At 39.6% G+C, this 20,739-nt stretch overlaps 1 protein-coding gene across 3 annotated transcripts; it reads right to left on the minus strand.

The window, feature by feature from the left end:
• Positions 1–1,365: 1,365 nt before the first annotated feature.
• Positions 1,366–20,068, minus strand: scfd1 (sec1 family domain containing 1). 3 transcript variants are annotated; one of them, XM_076108212.1, is made up of 25 exons: positions 19,946–20,068; positions 19,152–19,222; positions 18,972–19,060; positions 18,752–18,842; positions 17,687–17,809; positions 17,450–17,537; positions 17,039–17,128; positions 16,485–16,540; positions 15,344–15,429; positions 15,157–15,256; positions 13,254–13,393; positions 11,762–11,852; positions 11,307–11,380; positions 9,480–9,561; positions 8,999–9,095; positions 8,766–8,836; positions 5,960–6,039; positions 5,680–5,742; positions 4,820–4,895; positions 3,627–3,680; positions 2,787–2,839; positions 2,661–2,694; positions 2,186–2,251; positions 1,653–1,721; positions 1,366–1,555 (listed from the first exon to the last, which is right to left on the minus strand). In XM_076108212.1, the coding sequence occupies exons 1-25, from the start codon at positions 19,974–19,976 to the stop codon at positions 1,532–1,534; spliced, it is 1,899 nt and encodes a 632-aa protein (XP_075964327.1). In that variant the 5' UTR covers positions 19,977–20,068; the 3' UTR covers positions 1,366–1,531. The 3 variants fall into 3 exon arrangements, with proteins under 3 accessions (XP_075964327.1, XP_075964328.1, XP_075964329.1); XM_076108213.1 differs by having other exon boundaries at positions 2,186–2,267; XM_076108214.1 differs by lacking the exon at positions 19,946–20,068 and adding an exon at positions 19,784–19,922.
• Positions 20,069–20,739: the final 671 nt, after the last annotated feature.

Genomic DNA, 20,739 nt, shown 5'->3' on the forward strand with positions numbered 1-20,739 from the left:
CGCCTTTAAAGTGATGGATGGTGTGTGATGGTGTGTGTGTAGGTGTGTGTGTGTGTAGCACCACACACTCGTCCTCTCGGTTGACAGATTTTTCCAGTTCGTCTGCAGGATAAAAACAGTCGAGGGTTAAATGAGGCGGAAAGTTGAAGCTGCTGCAGATGAAAACACACTATCTGTCAACTATAAATAAAATGATTATATACATATATACATATAAATATATATATGATGTAGCAGTTAAATACTTTAAAGGCTCATCTTTCCATTTTAAATGTGCTTTACCTCCATCTTTGTATTCTTTAAAAAACTGAATAAAACTAATAAAAATTATATAATAAAGTGATGATTGAAACATTGTTACGACAAACAAAGCTGCTTCATACTCAAGAGGAGAGGAGACAAGAAGAGGGGACAAGAAGAGAGGGAGCAAGACGAGAGGAAATAAGAGTTGAGGAAACAAGAGGAAACTTAGTATTGTATGTACTGAGGAAATGAAGACCACTTGTTGAGCAGTGAGAGACACTATAGAGACACAGAGGACATGTGGACACACTGAGCTGCTGGACTCTTTTCTAAACTTCTTCCTCCGTTGGGCCTCAATAAGGATTCCAATTATGTCTCTGTTGGTCATAATGTCCTGGTTCCTTATCGATACCTTCATGTCCTTTCCTTTAACACTGACGTTCTCTCCGGATCAGAAGGAAACGTCAGCTCATGTGATGTGTTCAAGTCCTGCTGGGAAAATACAGCTTCACTGTCTTTTAAAGACATTTAGACTTTAGCACTGTCACCGAAGATGAATCATGAGTTTAGCTTTCTTCTAAAGTTTTCTTTGTACATACACAGCATCAGGTTAAAGGAACAGTTCAAATTAAAACAAGATAAGTTGAGGATCTTTGGTCCCAGAAAAGGTTTACTATCAAACGGCTTTAAGGAACGCCGATTAACAAAAACATATCAGAGGCAGAAATAAATAAAAAAAGACTGTAAAACATCTGAAACTCTCTGATCAGAATTATTAAAAGTCTTCTTCTGTATTTGATCATCTAGAAAACGCTTAATGTTAATTTAGTGAAAATAGAAACAAATGAAAACAAGGACGTTTTCTAACCTTTTATTTGTCGTCTTTTATTCTCCTGAATGATAATTTGATAGAAAACTTTCTTGGCTGATGTTTTCCTTTAAGTGTCGTAGTAATAAAAATGACACTGTACACTCCGTACAGGTGAAGTTAGAGAGCTCACAAACTAACTCCAAAAACATACAAACAGATGAAGAAGAAAGACGTCACGTTGATTCTGAATCACCTGAAATCAGTTCTTCAACCATCTAGCTTCGTGGGAAAGACGGAGAAAGAGGCCGAGACTGTTTTTATTTAACTTTATTAGTGCTGAGTGGAAGAGACAGAAATCACAATGAAGACAGGAAGTGTTTAGTCCATTTTTTTTTTACAGAAGAAGAGTTTAATACAAAATATCTGGAATAAAGAGGTCAGAGACGGAGAGAGAGATTCACATTATCGGTGGGGTCGTCACTTCTGACCGAGCTGGGAGAGCTGTGGAGACAAAGGAAGAGGTCAGAGGGTGGACTGAGTACAAGACAGGTGAGCGACGGGAGGACGGGTGATAAAGAGGACAGGTGTTGCGTCTCACCTGTTTGGTGAACTGAGCAGCGTTGGAGAGTTCACTGCAGCCATAAACGACCTTCTTTCCCTGTTTGACCTGAAAACACAGAACAGAGTCTGTGAAGGTAAACAAAACTAATTCACCGAGTCATCAACCTCCAGTTCTTTAAAGAGAAGATGCTTCATGTGTTAAAGCTGCATTCTCTCTAGTGTCCACCAGGGGGCGACTCCTCTGGTTGTATAGAAGTCTATGAGAAAATGACTCTACTTCTCTCTTGATTTATTACCTCAGTAAACATTGTAAACATGAGTTTATGGTCTCAATCTCTAGTTTCAAGTCTTCTTCAATACAGCATGATGTTCATTTAGTACATTATGCTCCATTTAGAGTCAAACAGACCATAAAGCAGGGGATGCTTTAGGGCGGGGCTACACAGTGATTGACAGGTCGACACCAGAGACGTCTGATCAACTTCATAATAACAGACGTGACACATTTCTAACTAATTGTACACAGAATAATCTGAGTATCTTGCAGTAGTACTAGCAGTACTACAGTACCTTGGCGTAGTCCACCAGGTTCTGGTACTCGATGTAGTTTCCTCCTCCCACCACGAACACGATGGCCTGAAACACATCCACACTGTTACAACAACATTACCCATCATGCACTGCAAGTCTGTTTCTCAACTCTGAACCTTTCATGCTCACATTTCTTTCATAACCAAATCTTTGTTTTTATTGTTTTATTTATGTTATGTATTTATCTTAAAGAAAGAATTATTGGACATTTTAACAGATATTGACAGCAGACAAACTATTTAATTATGATTTAATTATGATCTTTCAATGTAACTTTTCTGGTTTGTTTTCTATTATTAACGTCTATTAGTTTTACAAAGGTAAGGACATTGTTAACATTTACATTATTATAATTATTGATTAGTTATGACCCAACAACAGTCGACACTCGTCAGGAGATAAACGGTAAAGCTTGTATGTGAAGATGAATTAAATAATAACTGACTGAACTCACCTCCTGAAACGGGTTCTTGTTCCTTGGAATGGAGCTGAAGAAGAAGAAGAAGAAGAGACATTACTCAACTCTCTAGAAGTTACTGAGAGTTAGACAACAGATGATAAAGATCAGTCAGAGTGGTACCTCTCGCTGCCTCGCAGCATCTTTGGGTCAAAGTATCGATAGTCGTCTGTTTCCTGAAAGATCAAAGAGACAAACTGCTGATTCATTTGTTCTGGATCTGAAACAAGCAGCGTCTCTACAGTTAAAAACACCGTCAGCTGGTTCTGACAGTTTATATGATAAATATGTATATATACATCATATAAACTGTCTCCATGGTTTATTTGATGTATACAGACTGAGGCTGCTTGATTACGGCAAGAATCATCTCTCTCTCTCACACACACACACACACACACACACACACACACACACACACACACACACACACACACACACACACACACACACACACACACACACACACACACACACACACACACACACACACACACACACACACACACACACACACACACACACACAAGAATGTGCTCTTCTATTTCTTTCATCTTCATCCCAGTCCTGTCTCCTCCTCCAGGTTCACAACAACAGGATCTTTGTTGGTCGTCTGTAACTGTAGACACTGAGAAACCTGCAGTGTGTGTCTCTGTGTGTGTCTCTGTGTGTGTGTGTGTGTGTGTCTCTGTGTGTGTGTGTGTGTGTGTGTTGGTGATATAATCTCTTCATCACTGTATGTGGGATATAAAATAGTCTCAACTCATCACAGTTTGCTTGTCTGATTAAAAGCTACAGAGACCAGCTGAACGATGAAACAGTCTGAACCAATGAGCTGAGAGCTAAACGATAAAGTAACACACAGAGTAACACCAGACTCCGCCGGCTAAATGTTAGTAAAATATGGAAGTTAAAAAGTAAAAATAAATAATAAGACGAGTGAGAGAAGAGAAACAAACTCACAGGGTTGGACTTCATCTCCATCAGGTTGTCCAGGATCCGAGTGACGGGGAGGTTCTGGAACACAGATCATGTGTTTCGGTGTCAGATTAAATCAGTACGGAAGCCTTTCTGGTTGTTGTAATGCTCATTCTGTCCACACGAGGCTGAAGTGCACCACTACCTCATGTTCTTATTTACCAAACGTAACACACAACACATGTACATCGTGTTTATTCTTTTAAACATTTTCATTAAGAGCACGAGGTAGTGGTGCCTCTTGTGGACAGAATGAGTATTACAACAACAAACACTTAATAATAAAAAAATAATGTCACCTGTTTTTAAAGTAGCTGAGAAAACCTTTTTTCACCAAATAGAATCAATATCAGTTTGAATGACGCTATATTTAGAACACTTTCACCGGTTTAATGTCAACAAAACAGTGACTTTAGAGTAGCTGGTGGTTCGGTTCGTTTGTAGTTCTATTTGGCTAAAATACGTCCACAGCGGTTCATCTCTGTGTGCCTCAGACAGACACTTCAAAACACCTGAACTAATAGAAAAATGTAAATCACAGGTTTTGCTGACTAAAAACCAGAGTCCATCTAAATCACACCTGTGTAATCTAAGAAAAGATGGGTGAAAAACTATTTACACAAAATATGTTTTTCATTGTATTTTATGAATTTCCTAACGTTATATTGACCATTTTATCAATTTCATTTGAATAATTTCACTAGTTTTAAATCATATTTCCATATCAGGTCTGGAGAAAATATAGATCTCAATATCAGTTCAGTTTACTGAGTTTATATTTAGACTTTTGATTTGTTGTATATTTTATATCACTTGTTAGAATTTGTATTTTGTTACATTTGTTAAACTACCTTCTTTGAGTTAATCCCTCACGTGTGCTTCTCTTCTATGTCGTTAGAGCCGGACTGTAACAGCTGGAGTAAAGTGATGTTCTTCTGTAGTATTTTAGACGCCTTAAAGAAAGTATATCAGCTATATTTAGGATGTTTACCTTCCTGCTCTCATCTCTGCTCTCTTCAAACACCAGACTTCATTCATAAAAGCAGTGATTTGACCTCAGAACTCAGGAGTCTCTGGTCTGTTAGTTTGTGTGACTCTTTAAAACATCATCAAACATCTAACGAGTCCTTCAGGCTGTGAAGCATCGGAGCCACAAACTCATCCATCAGTTCACTCACATGTTGTTTGAGCACCAGGTTCTTCACTCCCTCCATCACCAGCTGGGAACCACTGTTCATCACTCTGGAGAACAGACTGGGGAGGAGGATGAGGAGGGAGAGGAGGAGAGGGTTAATCTGGTATTCTGAACAAAAGTCCTGTTTCGATATTTAATACTGATATTCCTGTAAACCATCTGCTAATGTCTCTGGTACTACAAAGAGTACCACCAACACTTCCACTACTACTACTACTAATATTATACTGTAAAACCTACTAGTTACAAGGTGATGACGTGTTTTTAGAGATTCAATTAACGCTTCAGCTAATTTTAACTTTCATTTATTGACCAACAAACACTTCAACTGCTTTCATCCGTCACATTGTGCTCACGTTGACATAAAAAGTATGATACCTCGTATTAGTACACAGACCAGACAAAACTATGTGTATATATAATAATGTATAAATCAGACTGTCTATGGTACATACAATAATGTCGCAGCCGTATTTACGCTGAGGCAACGTTATTTAAAGGGTTGATGGGGCAGCTACAATGTTAGCATAGCTTAGCACTAAAGGATCCAAACTCCATTCACAAAACAAGCGTTCTAACAGAAGTGTTATTGTAAGAAAAGAGCTGAGAAAGCGTGAAGAACGTTAGGATGTAAATGAAGGACTGTTGAGTTAATAAACAGGTAACCGAGTGTTTGTTATTTAAAAGTGATGAAATCGAAATGGGACTAAAACAGACGATATAAAAAAACTGATTTCACAAGTCATGAAATAAGAAATAAAAACATGAAGGTTTTAAAAATTAAAAAGGGATGTGATCTAAAAATCTACTGTTAAAGAGTGTTAAACTGTTTTTTTTTTTTACCCCATGGGTTTGACTCCACTGTTGCCATAGTTAGCCGGGGTGGCGGCCATCTTGGTAAACGCCCTGGAAAAGATGAGAGGAAACCAGAATGACTCAACACTTTCATTCACATCAGAAACATGACTTAATTCATTTATAATGAATTCTTCAGAAGTGAGACGACTCGTTACTGTCACCTGCTCTCTTCTAGCTGAGGTTTTATACGACTATAGGACATAAATCCAGTTGTTTCAATGGAGTCTGGTTCACAAATATAAAAGTTAAAACAACACAGACTTACTTCCACTGCTTGATGTAGTTGAGAGGTGAAAGGTCGCAGCCTGCGTCCAACAGAGCCGTCTTATACTGATCCAAGTCAGACTGAAACACAAATCAAGTAACAAGAAGAGATCAAACACTTAACATCACGATCTGAAAGAGAGAAACTCTTAAAATCACAGCAGCGTCCTAACAAGCTGAATATATAAGAGACAAGCAGTCCGTCTGTGGAAGAAGAGACATCCCGAGCACGATTTATGGTACGTAATGTTTAGCATATTAGCTTGTTAGCATGCTAACATTCACGCTATGTTTACCAAGTCAAATGGAGGAAAAGCTGAGATGTGTATCTGAGTGAAAACCTCTCCGTCCCAAAAGCTGATGTCACTGACTAACGGAGCTGGATTGTTCTGATTAGTTCTGCAGGTGGACCAGCAGAACTCTCCTGGAGCCACTGATGACTGCTTCTGAACCTTTGGGGCTGAAGTTCTCTGGTCATGATTGATTCAAATACTTTCTGGAGTTCATGGGAATGAGTGCAAACATTGTCAAAACATGCTAAAGAAGTTACTTTTTATTGTTTTATTTTCTTATAGCAGCTGGTCTACAAGGATCCAGATTTCTTGTTTTCGTCACTGTCTCAAAAATGATTTCAACGTTCTGAAGTCAGTAAACCATCAAAAATACTAAATGTTATACTTTTACTTTGTTATAGTAATTTATGGTGTTTTTTTCTTCATAAAACACACAATTCAAAAGATAAGGAAATTAAATATTTTATTTTATTGTCATTATTATTATTAATGATGTATAATAATGTGCTTAGAGCTCGTGTTAGGAAGTTAAACAGTTCATAATTCATCTCTAATATATATTTTATGTTCATGTGAAAACCTCTCCTTCAAACTACTGGATTTATTCAAGTTTATCACCAAAACTACATTTTACAGATTACACATGAACACATCATGATAACGTTATAATGTACCTTCAGCCAGTACTCATGTTCACTGAGCAGAGCCTGAAGGCATCATAATGTAACTGAAGTGAACCTCCGTTGGTTAGCTGTTAGCGGTGCACCTAACGTTACTAGCTCTCCTCCTGTTGGTTTAAACACTGATTGGTTGTTTACAATGAAACATGATCACAGATCAGAGACTAGAAACACATGTTCTACTGAGTTAGTAAAACTTTATTTACACTCTGATGGTTAACGTTAAAACTTTATTTACACTCTGATGGTTAACGGTAAAACTATATTTACACTGTGATGGTTAACGTTAATCTGTGTTATTAAACCATTACTCCATCCGTTCCACCACTAAGACTGACCTCCTGGTCCATTAGATCTTTAGCAGCAAACTGAAACTAATAACAATCACAGTCGCTGTCACTTCATAAAGGATGGGAGGCGTTTTCTGCCAAACCAGACCTGATCCAGGTCTAACCGAGTCTCGAGGAGCTTGGTTTCAATCATCTTTGTTCTATCATGACGGCTCATAATGAACCTAGAGCCAAGAAGAAGAAGCACGGTCCAAAATGAGTCCATCGATCAGTGTTATGGGGTTTTTACATCTGTTTAATCCATTTATACCTTCTGCCAAAACCCACGGGAAGAACTGGAGGTCTGTCTTCTGAGATGCAGAGTGACTCTTAGTTTGTTTGATTCCAACAAAACAAATCTGAAGAAGAATATCAGAAATAAACCGAGTCTCCACATCCACCGAGGTGAAACCACCAGAGTCTGAAGCTTCTCAGATCAGCAAGATGCATCCGATTGTCCTCGTGTTCATGTGGGCTGATTTCTGTTGTATCTGTTGTTTCAAGCCACCCTTTCACCTGATCAACCCAACCACCTAACCAACCACCTAACCAACCAACCACCCAACCAAGCCACCCAACCCCGACCACCTAACCAAGCCACCCAACCCCGACCACCTAACCAAGCCACCCAACCCCGACCACCTAACCAAGCCACCCAACCCCGACCACCTAACCAAGCCACCCTTTCACCTGACCAACCCAACCACCTAACCAAACACCTAACCAACCAACCCACCCAACTAACCAACCAACCACCTCACCACCCAACCGACTAACCAACCACCCAACCATTTAAGCACCCAACCAACCACCTAACCAACCAACCAACCACCTAAGCACCCAACCAACCACCAGAACAATTGAGACACAAGAGCCAAGTGGCTCCGGTTGTGGTTCAGTCGCTGGTTTCAGTGACTCACACTGGTCTGTGGTCCCAGTTCATTACACAATGACAGCTCCAGTAAGCCACTTCTGAACACATCCGTCACAGCAGCGGTTTGGACACACTCACATTTTTGGAGAATACAAAGTGGAACTGAATTGAAATGAAAACACGTTCCTCATCACGCAAAATATTTGGATGTTAACAAAAAGAAGCTGTACTTTTACTCAGTGATATTATTAGTTATACCGTTTACTGTAGTTATATATGTAACTACACTTTTGAGGTACTCTGAGTATTTCCACTGTATACCATACACTTCTACTCCACTACATGTTTGAGAACTTCAGTAACTTTGCATATTGAGATAATTAATACTGAATATAAATCAAAGTATGCTTTATATTATTGTACACCATGGTCTGGGTGAATACTGGATTCTGATTGGCTGCAGGGTGTTCATTCATATATGTGTGTGTGTGTGTGTGTGTGTGTGTGTGTGTGTGTGTGTGTGTGTGTGTGTGTGTGTGTGTGTGTGTGTGTGTGTGTGTGTGTGTGTGTGTGTGTGTGTATGGATGTATGTATGTATGTATGTATGTATGTATGTATGTGTGTGTGTTACCTCTGAAGGAGCCTGCTGAGCAGTGATGTAGTAGATGAGGAAAAGTCTCATTTTGTCTTCGGGGGTTCCGGCTGATAAACCCAAACATTTAAAGACACTTTAATTTGTTATTTTACTGAAATTAAATACATTTAATTTATAAATTGTATAAATTAAATAAAGTACAAGACTGTGTGTGTGTGTGTGTGTATATATATATGTGTGTGTGTGTGTGTGTGTGTGTGTGTGTGTACCGTCGGGGTCACTGATGATGTCCAGCAGAGATTTGTCTAAAGTTGACTTGCTCATCAGTTTCTCTTCGTACTCAAAGTAAACGTCCAGTTTACGGCTCTGAAGACACAAACAGCATCAAGTTACTGTATAAACTGTGTACTAATACTACTATATAAACTGTGTGCTAATACTACTGTATAAACTGTGCACTAATATTACTGTATAAACTGTGTACTAATACTAATGTATAAACTGTGTACTAATACTACTGTATAAACTGTGTGCTAATACTGCTTTATAATCTGTACTAATACTGCTGTATACATTGTATACTAATCCTGCTGGATACATCATGTACTAGTACTGCTGTATATATCGTGTACTAGTACTGCTGTATACATCGTGTACTAGTACTGCTGGAACTGGCTGTTGGCTGAGGTCAGTAATGATGAACCCATGTAATGGAATGGAGCCGTGTGATTGGTCGGCAGCGTGTGGTACCTTGATGTGGTCGAGGACGGCCGTGGCCACATTGGTGTGCAGGTCGATCAGCCTCTTCTTCTCCAGCAGCTCAGGCAGAGAGCTGCAACACAAGAGCAACTTCTAACAAACACCTCAACACTTTCATCTGGAGCCAAATCTACGGAAGCCCAGAGCGGGAAGAATATGAATTCTGTTGATCAATTTCCTTAGTCTGATCTAAATAGTTTTCTTTACTGTGTTTATGTCTTAAGAACAGGTGAAAAAAAGGGTTTTGTCAGGATAAAGTATTTTATCCATCTGTGAAACAGTTGTTGTAACACTCATTTTGGCCACAAGAGGCAGAAGTGAAACAGGCATTGGTTTTCAGCTCCTTCAAACAATCGCCAAAACTACACCTTTCATAGTTGCTAAAATAAAACGTTATAGGTCCTTGAACACATGTGTGATGAGCGCTTCAGTCAGAAACTAAGCTTAAAATCATATTTCATCAAAAACATTTTATTCTTCATGTTCTCATTATAAATCTCTCCACTAATAAAGCGTTCACTTTAACCAGATTGTGTAAAAACATTAAATTGTGAGCTCCTCAGTGAAACTATGAAGTCATGATTGATTCATCTGAGACCAACAGTCATGTGACAACAAATCAGAGAAACTCTGACTGAACTTCAGGAAGTGAACACAGAGCAGAGAGGAGAGAGGGGCGTTTTTTTATTTTTAATGATTGATGTCATTATAACTCTTATTCTGCACTGAAGACATGTTCTAGTTCTCTCTACTTCTAGTCATGATGGTTCTGTTTCTATAGAGGAGCAGGACTTTTATTTTGAAGGGAAAATCAAGACCACAGAGAGAGAAATGTGACAGGAGCCAAAAAAATGCATTCAGAGGAGAGAAAAGTATTTAGATCAGACTTAGAAAATGATCTCAGGGCCACGATAAGAAAACTCCAACACACAACAAGTCACCACAAACACGTCTGTAAATCCCCTTTTACAGTTAAATTTAATTATTTGAGCAGCAGGTTGTTTTGAGTCTCTATCACAGTTTCATGGTTACAGATGTTGTGATGGTGGAAAACACAAACACAAATCTGAACAGATGTTCCCTGGCTCTGAGCTCATCTGTCCTTATTGATGAACCAGAGAAGGTTTTCACTGAGGGGGGAAAAGAAGTTAAAAAAAAGAGGGATTCTCAGGCACAGCGTGGTCTGATGGATGTTTGTTTGGGGATTTGTTGAAGGGAAACTTACTGGAAGTCACATTTTCCACAAAAACAGAGCTATTCAATGCTATTTTTAACAGGCTGTTCAAAGAGGAAATGAAGTAATTCTCTCTGCACAGCTTTAAGACCTGATTTGACCTTCAACAGTGGTTTTTGTTTCTCATAAAAATATCTTTCTGTTCCTTTGGCCCTATAAAACTTGATCTTGGTAGTTTTATAAAAGAAACTAAAGATTGTAAAGGTTCTGCTGAATGAAGTCAAAGCTTCATGTTTTAAAACCTGCATTATCTCTAGTGTCCACCAGGGGGCGACTCCTCTGGTTGTATAGAAGTCTATGAGAAAATGACTACTTCTCTCTTGATTTATTACCTCAGTAAACATTGTAAACATGAGTTTATGGTCTCAATCTCTAGTTTCAAGTCTTCTTCAATACAGCATGATGTTCATTTAGTAGATTATGGTCCATTTAGAGTCAAACAGACCATAAAGCAGGGTATGCTTTAGGGCGGGGCTACACGGTGATTGACAGGTCGACACCAGAGACGTATAGAGAGTCTGTTCTCTTTAAAGACATGCAAGTGTAATCTAATGGTAAAATAACTACTCTGTGGTGATCAGTACCTGACAGCAGAGGTGAGCTTGGCTGTGTTGTCTGACAGCATGCTGATGGCTCCTTCATCTTCTCCCTCTAAACCCTGCAGACACAAAACAACATGAGCAAACAATACCGAACTGGGATCAACTGGAACCAACTTGACGAGTTGGACTCAGGGACTAAAAAGTGACCCCTAGGGCTGAAAAGCTCTTTAAAGTTCCGATATCACCTTTAGAGGCTTGGACATTGTCTTGATGACTTGGACATGACTTCAGGGACTCTGAAAAGCTCTTGAGGGTTTAAATATCACCTTTAAAGACTTGGACACATTAACTCGGGGACTTGAACCTGACTTCACTGACTCGGATGTCAACATTGAACCCCGAAAACGACCGATTTGTGACTCAAATGTGACCTCTGACCTCTGTTAACTACAAGCCATTTGTTGACCACATTGACTACCATGATGTGTGCGTCTCACCATGATGCACTTCAGGCGTTTGACCTCGTCCTCCTGGGCTCTGTAAGTGTCCAGCTCCTCCTGGACCGACTCCGCCACCTCTGGGAATGGACTGAAACACAACAAGACCAAACCAATAAATGAGCTTCTGACTTTAAAAACATGCATCAACATCGAAACCTGAAGGGTTTGTCCAAAACATCAACACTCCGGTTGGACAAAAGAGTTCGTCAAGTACAATAAGATATCATCAGCATATAGATTTAACTTATGATGTTGTTAGCTGCACTTAATGCCTATTATGGGATAATTGTGTCTTTTTGTACATAGAATAATCTTTATGTGTGTTGATTAATCACAACTACACAAATTAGAAATGTTTCAGGGTGCGAGAATTTTTGATCGAATGTCAAACTGAGCATGAGGTGAAGACAAATTTTCAATATTCTCCTGATCCGAAAGGGACCCGCAGACAGTCAGACCTTTTTCAAACGGACACAAGAACAATCTGACCAAATCCAAAATGGGGTGGAGCCAAACAGACCCTAACCCCAGACCCAGAGAACCTACTCAAGAGGGAACTGAACCCACATTGGTGCCAAGCCGGTACCATCCTACATGAATTGTAATAGAGCATTTGTGTTATCAATAACTAACCAACCAGAAACTGATACGAATTATATTTAATAATAGTCATTAGGGCTAATGTTAGCCAGCTGTAAATCCGGACCTTTATACTCGTTACTCCGTTTGAAAATGAACTAAATTAGCATTTTCCCTTTGTTTAGCTAACGTTAGCCATCAACATTACATTACATTACAGTCATTTAGCAGACGCTTTTATCCAAAGCGACTTACAATTCAGATCAGATTCTATCACATTTCTACACCGTAGGCACAGCTACGGGAGCAATTTTGGGGTTAAGTGTCCTGCTCAAGGACACATCGACGTACGACTAGCAGAGCCGGGGTTCGAACCACCGACCCTCTGATTGAAAGACGGCCCTGCTATCCACTTAGCCACAGTCTCGCCCATCTCTGCTGAGGCGCCCTACATTAATATGGAGATAAGACAGTTAATGCTGGTAAGAAATAATCATTGTCAAGGTGTGAAAGAAACACACAGACATTTAAAAAAACACACTTAAATGTACTCAAGGACGTGAATGTTAGCATGAACATTTTTATTTGGGTTTCTAAAAGACACAAATATGAAACATTTGCTTTTGAACAAAGACAGCAGCTCTTCGAGGGCTAAAATTGTCTTTTTCTATGAATTATTATTTTCTTGAGCACATGAGTTTTAGCTACTTTATGATAAGATAGAACTTTATTTATATTCTGAGGGACAGAGTGCAAATGAAAACAAAATATAAACAAAGATTATTGATAAAGGTGCAAAAACCAAATGTACAAATGTAGAGTAAAACTGTCTGGAATTGGATGAAACACTTGTTATTACCGGATGAATTGATAAGGACCCAATAATTAAAGCCTCATTTAAAGAACTCACCTGCCCTTGTGTTTCTGCCAGAACTTGTCGGCAGCAGTCAGGTCATAGGTCTTTCTGTTCTTCTTCTTTGGTCTGGCGCCGGCGGGAGATGGCTCCGCCCCCAACCCCTCCTCCATCACCACCTTGTTCAGCTGGTAGTCCTACAAAACACACACATCCATAAAGGTTGGCTGTAGTGGTTGTTTTGGTTCATAAACCCACAGCTGATGCCCTTCTCTGTGTTATTACTTGTTTTTCCTGCGTTTAATGACCTAAACCTGCTCTTTAAGTCTTATTAAACGCACTGAATCCAAAGTAAAAAAAACACAAATAAAAACCAAAGACGTCATCTAATTAACTTCAGTTTACAGCCCTAAAGACCTGGAGGAGATCCTCAGACAGCTAATGAAAATAAAACCAGATCCGACACCAACAGATTGAAGCCCAGAGAGCGCCGCAGTGTGCAGGATATCTGGGACGAGGTCCAGACCGAAGACACTACAGTGGATCAAAATATCACTGTTATCATGGGAACAGACCAGGGATGAGAGTCCTGCTGGGCGGTAGACGGGTGAGTTCAGACTCTGGACTAGTTTATAGGAGAGAGAAAGAGAGACAGACACAGACAGAGAGAAAGAGAAAGAGAAAGACAGACAGAAAGAGAGACAGAGAGAGAGAGAGACAGACACAGACAGACAGAGAGAGAGAGAAAGAGAAAGACAGACAGAAAGACAGACGGAGAGAGAGATACAGAAAGCTGGCATAAAGGGGCCATAACAGACACCAGACCAGGGTCTGGATTCTGGACCAGACGTTAAAAAGTAAATCAAAAAGATGGAGGAAAGTTATCCAAAGTAGTCACCCGTTTCCAAAACATCTTCAAGTTTTATTTTCATGACTCTGATGCAGCAACACGTTTCTCTCAACGACTGGTTTATGTATGTTGATGTAAATATTCTTATGTATCAGAGGAGACTTGGTACCAGCAGATATCCAGTCATAAATAACCTGTATCAGGGCCCAAAAACAAAAAGAATGTGTGGATCCTGATGATATATTTGTTTATGTAGTGCATCATATCGATGTTTTAACGTCTCAAACATTGGTAATAGTCAGTAGAATTATTAACCAGCTGAATTTTGTTCCTCTGAAGGACAATTTGTCCTGAAAGGTGAAAGAATGAAACCTTTATATGGATTCAATTACAGATGTGTCTGGTGTGAAAAGTGTTGGAAACATTTGTGATAAACTAAGAACACAACTCAACAACATATTTAACACAGGTCTGCTCATTTATAGACGTTTTAATGAGGAAACGTTACATATTATTAAACCTTTAACTGTGCCGGATTTACTCTGCTGGTGCCAGTAAGAGTGTGTGTGTCAGAGACTGATGACGTGTTACGTAACACATCCATGGAGCTCCACATTCCTGTGCTGTCATCAGTAACCTCAGCAGCTGACAGCGCTCTGGCTCTGCGTGTGTGCGTGTGTGTGTGTGTGTGTACCTTTGAAACTCCAAACAGGAGCATCTGCTTCATGTTTGTGTTAAAGGTTAAAGGTCTTGAAAGAGGAACTGGTCAATGTTTCTGTCTCAGTTTTCTAAAATAAAGTCAAAATAAATCTTCATGTTGAACTCTAACCAGCTGTGAGTGGGTCTCCTAACGAGTACTCACTAATGCACAACATGTGGATTAATCCACCGCAGAAAATAGACCCCAAAGTCTCTATTTCCTCCTGTTTGTTTGATTAAAAACTACAAAGACCAGCTGTTTTAGGAGGTTTGCAGTAGGAGCCAATGGGATTGGAGCTGAGAGACACAGACAGGAAGTCAGACAGATAAACTAAATGTGAGTCAGTGTTTGTAAAAACCCTTTGGTCGCAGTTATTTATAACATTTTAATGTGTATGATTGACAGCTCACCAGGACGTCGTGGATCAGCGCCTGATAGGTCCAAGTGTGGTGGAGGGGCGTGGCCAAGTCCACGTTACGGTCGGCCAGGACGAACAGAGGCCTCTGGAAACTGGAGAGGAGAATCATTACATCATCACACACAGAGAGCACTGCACTATGGGAAGTGGAGTTTCCCCATGACCCCCACACTGTTTACCTGAACTGTCCGGCGGCCATGTTGTCTCCGGTGAAGAGACTGTTTCTGGCGTCCCGCAGGTTCTCACGGAGCTTCTTGTCCAACTTCTACAAATATAAATAATATATATTATATTAAAATATATATTATAATATAATATAATATATTATATTATTTATATATATATATTATAATATATATTTTAATTGGTGCTGGGCAAGTTAACGCGTAAATTAATTAACGCCGACAATTATTTTATCGCACGTTAACGCAGTTTTTTTTTTATTATTAAGCGGACATTTTTAACACAAGAACCGAGCAGCGAGCGGTGAACAGCTGTTTGTGTGGCGTCTCTCCCTTCTCCCCCCCCCCCCGGGTCCGGAACCCCTCCGACACTCCGTCACCGTCGGTCCCTCCACATACTCACTCTCGCTTCCTCTCACCCTCTATCAACCAACGCACATTTATAACAAATACCACACATATTACACGGTAATCAGCGTTGCATATGTGTCTGACCAAAATACCAAAAAAGCAATGATTAATTTAAATTATTTTTCAGAGTTTTTAAAGTGTTTTGTTTGTAATATGTATAATAAGCATCATTTAGTTATCGCTACTGAGAATTTAACAAACATAAAAACATGACGTAGATAGGTTTGCAGATTAATCGCGATTAAAAATTGTAATCGTTGCCCAGCACTAATTTTAATATAATATATATTATAATATATAATAAATAAATCATATTATAATATATATATATATATATATAGTACAGTTTCTGAAAATTGCATTGATAAACTGTTTATTAGAAAGGAAGTTAAATGCTACTTCATTTAAATGAAGTAGCAGATAAAATGAAGGCGCTTCGTCATATTGATGCCATTTTACCATAAATTAGTAATTGATACATTTGAAAGCTAAAGTGTTATAAAGGGAACGTAAATATCATCACATCATCAAACAACAATAATAAGATCAATAAGTTATATATCAAAACATTTGGAGGAGGAGTACTTGATAACATTTCCTAGTTTAAACTGAATGTTAGTTTGGTGGAGACAAAGGTGTAAAAACTACAAACATGTCTGCTTGTATCAGAGTTTTTGTTCCGACATCATTGAACCAATCAGATCGACTGAGGTCAGCGTGAACTCACCACGGCGACCATCTCTGCTGCGTTTCCACGGGGACAACGAATAATCGGCACCGCACCTGAAGAAGAAACAAGACAACAACAACAACCCTTTAAATACAGTCATATCATCCATAAACCTATAGAAGAAGAAACAAAACAACAACAACCCTTTAAATACAGTCACATCATCCATAAACCTGTATAAGAAGAAAGACTTTAAACCAGGAGAATCAGTGTGACAGTGAGGGAACAGCTCCCCCTGGTGGACAGAAACTACACTGAGAAAAGGTTAATTTCTGCCTGAGATAAGTTAGTTTGTTCTTTATGAAACCTGATGATGCGTTATGTCTTTGTGGTAGAAAGCTGCTCTAATCTAAACATATAATTAAATCATAGTTCAATCATTTGTTCAATAACTCAAAAGGGTCAAATAGAGAAATCAGGGTGCTTCTTTATTCGTCACCAAACATTGGTAGGAACCAAACTCTAGCTCACCCAGAGAGACTCTAGCTCACCCAGAGAGACTCTAGCTCACCAAGAGAGACACTAGCTCACCAAGAGAGACACTAACTCACCCAGAGTGACGAAGAAACAGAACAGACTGTCCACGATGGTGTCCATGATGGCCTCCATGTCCGTGTCCTGGAGGTCTGCTCTGTTGATGGCTGCAGGGGAGACATGCAGGTCAGAAACAAAGGTGAGACAAATAAGTGAGACAGAGGAGACGGACAGGTGAGACGGACTAATGTTGTCTGTAGTTTGTTTGGGTTCAACTGGATTCAAATGGACCAATCGGGAGCCATTCAGGAGTAAAGAAAAGGTCACATGACTCAGGTGCAGCTTGTTTATTGGACAGAGTTGTAGTAATGTTTGAATAATGGCTTTTTATTCCACCTCACTCTACCCATAATCCTTTGTGTTTTGGAGCTCTGTGTGTGTGTGTGTGTGTGTGTGTGTGTGTGTGTGTGTGTGTGTGTGTGTATTACCATGGTAGGAGATGAGCTCCTTGTTTAGATGGCAGAGGGTAAACATGTCGTCTTCCAGAGTGATGAAGTTCAGGTACTGATCATACACCTGAGACACAAACACACACAGAATTCATAGATATAAATATAGTTGTGAGCTCTAACTCTGAGGATCTCTGGCGCTCCAACATAATAATAATGATAATAATACTCTGATGGTGTCAGATAATACAGAGTAACCATGCTAACCATGCTAACCTTGGTGACTTGGGCGACAGCGTTAGCGGCCAGAGCGGCGCTTGCGACGTCCTCCAGTTTACTTCTGCTGATGGCCGAGATGAAGTTGAGGAAGTAGGACTCGTACAGCTGGTTCCTCAGGTCCTTAACCAAAAAGAAATCATTATTATTAATTATTATCACTAATTCACCTAGGTGGCCTTCTGCTAACGGCGTCTTTCAGGCTTCTGATTGGCCACAAATCTTCATCTTCTTCTTTGTGTGATTGGCCGACATGGCTTTAGAGTGTTTCACAGCTCTTAAAGGGACAGTGTGTGAGATTTAGTGGCCTCTAGTGGTGAAGCTGCAGATTGCATCTAATTAAATATCCCTCAGCTAAGCCCCTCCCCTTTTACAAACTATGGTGGCCTTCAGGCAGAGAGAGGACGTTAGTACTACTATGAGCTGCTCTTATCAATACTCTGCTCTTATTCCTAATGAAATTATTGTTTTTGTAGAATTTTTAAAACAAATAAATTCAGAACAGGATTAGAATTTATATTTAAAATATATGTAAATATTGTTAATGGAGCAGCAACAGTTATGTTTACAACAATAAAGTCTTTAATATTCACTGCTGGTTGATTTGTCAAAAAAATGTTTTTCATGATGTTCTTGTGCCTGTAGTGAGAGGACAGGTGAGACACGCAAGTGAGACAGACAGGTGAGACACGCACGTTTTTAAGTTTTAAGTCACATACAATAAACTTGTATACACATATACAAAATTTGTCCTCTGCATTTAACCCATCCCTAGCTTATTGGGAGCAGTGGGCTGCTGAGAAGCACCCGGGGAGCAGTTCAGTGTCTTGCTCAGGGACACTTCGGCACAGGACATGTAGCAGCCAAGGATCGAACCACCGACCTTGCGGTTGCCGGACGACCCTCTCTACCCAGTGAGCCACGGCCGCCCCAATTGTGAGACAGACAGGTGAGACATGCAAGTGAGACAGACAGGTGAGACATGCAAGTGAGACAGACAGGTGAAACACGCAAGTGAGACGGACTAATTATTTTGATTGCGTCTGTCTGTCTGTCTGTGTCTACCTGGCATATCCTGTCAATGTTCTCCTCTGTGGGCATGATGAAGTAGATGGCTGGAACATCTGGGATCGGATCTCTGTCCGAGTGAAGCAGACTGAAAAAAAAACAAACACACAAAGTAAATGTAATACTTAAACCTACAAACAAGCTTTTCTATCTTTGTGAGGACCGAGCTGATGAAGAGATTTAACTTGGTGTTATTGTGAACAGGTGAGTCTCTTACAGGTGCAGCGTGATGCCCATGTCTCTCAGCTCTTTGACGGACAGCAGAGGGGAGATGATGTCCTGACCAAACCTGTCGTATATCAACACCTGAACACACACACACAGTAATAACTTAGTACTCTTAAATAAAAAGTTGAACTACATAGTACTTAACTTAATGAGACAGAGTGTTTGTTACCTTCCATACTGGCTCAGCTACTGTGTTCTTCAGAGGAGGCGCGTTGAAGTTCAGCATCCGCTTCAGAGCGACTGTAGAAACAGAGAAAAACAACGTGTGGATAAACTACTGATCCTTCAGAGGGTCCTCATGTTATCTACGAGAATCTATCTCTGTCCTGTGTGTTCCCTCTGTCCCGTGTGTTCCCTCTTCGTCTCCTCTGTCCTATGTTCCCTCTGTCCTATTTGTTCCCTCAGCCCTATATTCCCTCTTCCCTCAGCCCAATGTGTTCCCTCAGCCCTCTGTCCTATGTGTTCCTTCTGTCCCTCAGCTCTATGTTCCCTCTGTTCCCTGAGCCCTATGTTCGCTCTGTCTGGACTACAGCCCTGTGTTGTATAACGACAGTAAATTAACCTTGACCTCACTGAGAGTCCTGTAGTCCTGACTCAGTTAGTTTTACATCTGAAGACACTACGCTGAATGATTTCTTCACCGGTAGAAACAGGCTAGCTTCACCTAGCTAGTTAGCCAACAAGCTACGCTCCTGGTTAACTCTTCATTTAACTAGATGACAGTCTAGTGAGTTCATTAATGTAAATGTCAAAGAGATGTTTGATGAGATGAAATCAGTGTATCTGCTCAACGAGCGGCACCTTAAAGCTAGCCTTAGCTGGTTAGCTTCAGCTATAGTCCCGGATCAACCTCTTCCGGTCTGACTCGCTGTGGGTCGTTTAAACTCTCCGCCAGCGGTTACCGTCGCTGTCGGCCCCTGAAAAATAACCGTTAAATGAAGAATAAGATCAGTTTGAACCAACCTGTCTGCTTCTCCCGGACGGACGCCGCCATGTTGGATGTTGTTGGTGGTGACAGAGCGTCTGATGACGTGGCAAGAGAGGCAAAGAGGAGAGAAATGCAATTAGGGCTCACTCTGCTGGTTTCTCCAGAGACAAACAATAAGGAAATAATTAAAGAGGTCTCACTCTGCTGGTTTCTCCAGAGACAAACAATAAGGAAATAATCGAAGAGGTCTCACTCTGCTGGTTTAAACATGGACAAACAACTGATTTGACTTTCTTGACTCTACTTTATACTTTCACATATTATCAGTTCTAAAATGATTACGCATTCTTATAAATTAAACTACAAAACAGTTTATTAAGTTGTTTATATTAGCACTATTTTGACATTAATCATCAATAATATATATAAAATATAATACATATATATATGTATATGTATTATATTTTACTTTTTCACAGTGCAGGAAAGAATCTGAAAACTTCATGTACATATTTTTTATTATATTTTGATCCTCAATTTTGCTATTTAATGTTTTTTTGACTGTTTATTGTTATGCACTAAAACACTGAAGCTAATTCCTCATATGCTTCAAGTCATTTTGCACTTCAGATATGTATAAAAAGAAAAACATGCAGGTTGTTGGATATTTTATTGTATTTTGAACTAATTCTGATTTTATTTGCTTCCTGAAATGTTTTAATTTTTGGTTCAATCAAGTAAAGAACTTTATTATAATTAAATGTTCCTATTGGATATAACTACACATTATATTCATAATGTGAGTCAGAGATGTTGAGTTCAGTTCTTT

The sequence above is a fragment of the Anarhichas minor genome, unplaced genomic scaffold, assembly GCF_050575085.1.
Source record: "Anarhichas minor isolate MPS153535 unplaced genomic scaffold, ASM5057508v1 ptg000040l, whole genome shotgun sequence".
Lineage (NCBI taxonomy): Eukaryota > Metazoa > Chordata > Actinopteri > Perciformes > Anarhichadidae > Anarhichas > Anarhichas minor.

Excerpts from the sequence above, each read along its gene's own strand:
- scfd1 (XM_076108212.1), bottom strand. The coding sequence starts at position 19,976 with ATGGCGGCGTCCGTCCGGGAGAAGCAGACAG. Across the intron at positions 17,538-17,686 it reads CTGTCGCCCAAGTCACCAAG|GTGTATGATCAGTACCTGAA; the intron begins GTTAGCATGGTT and ends TTTGTGTCTCAG. Across the intron at positions 3,681-4,819 it reads ACCTGGTGCTCAAACAACAT|AACCTCCCCGTCACTCGGAT; the intron begins GTGAGTGAACTG and ends TCTGTGTTCCAG.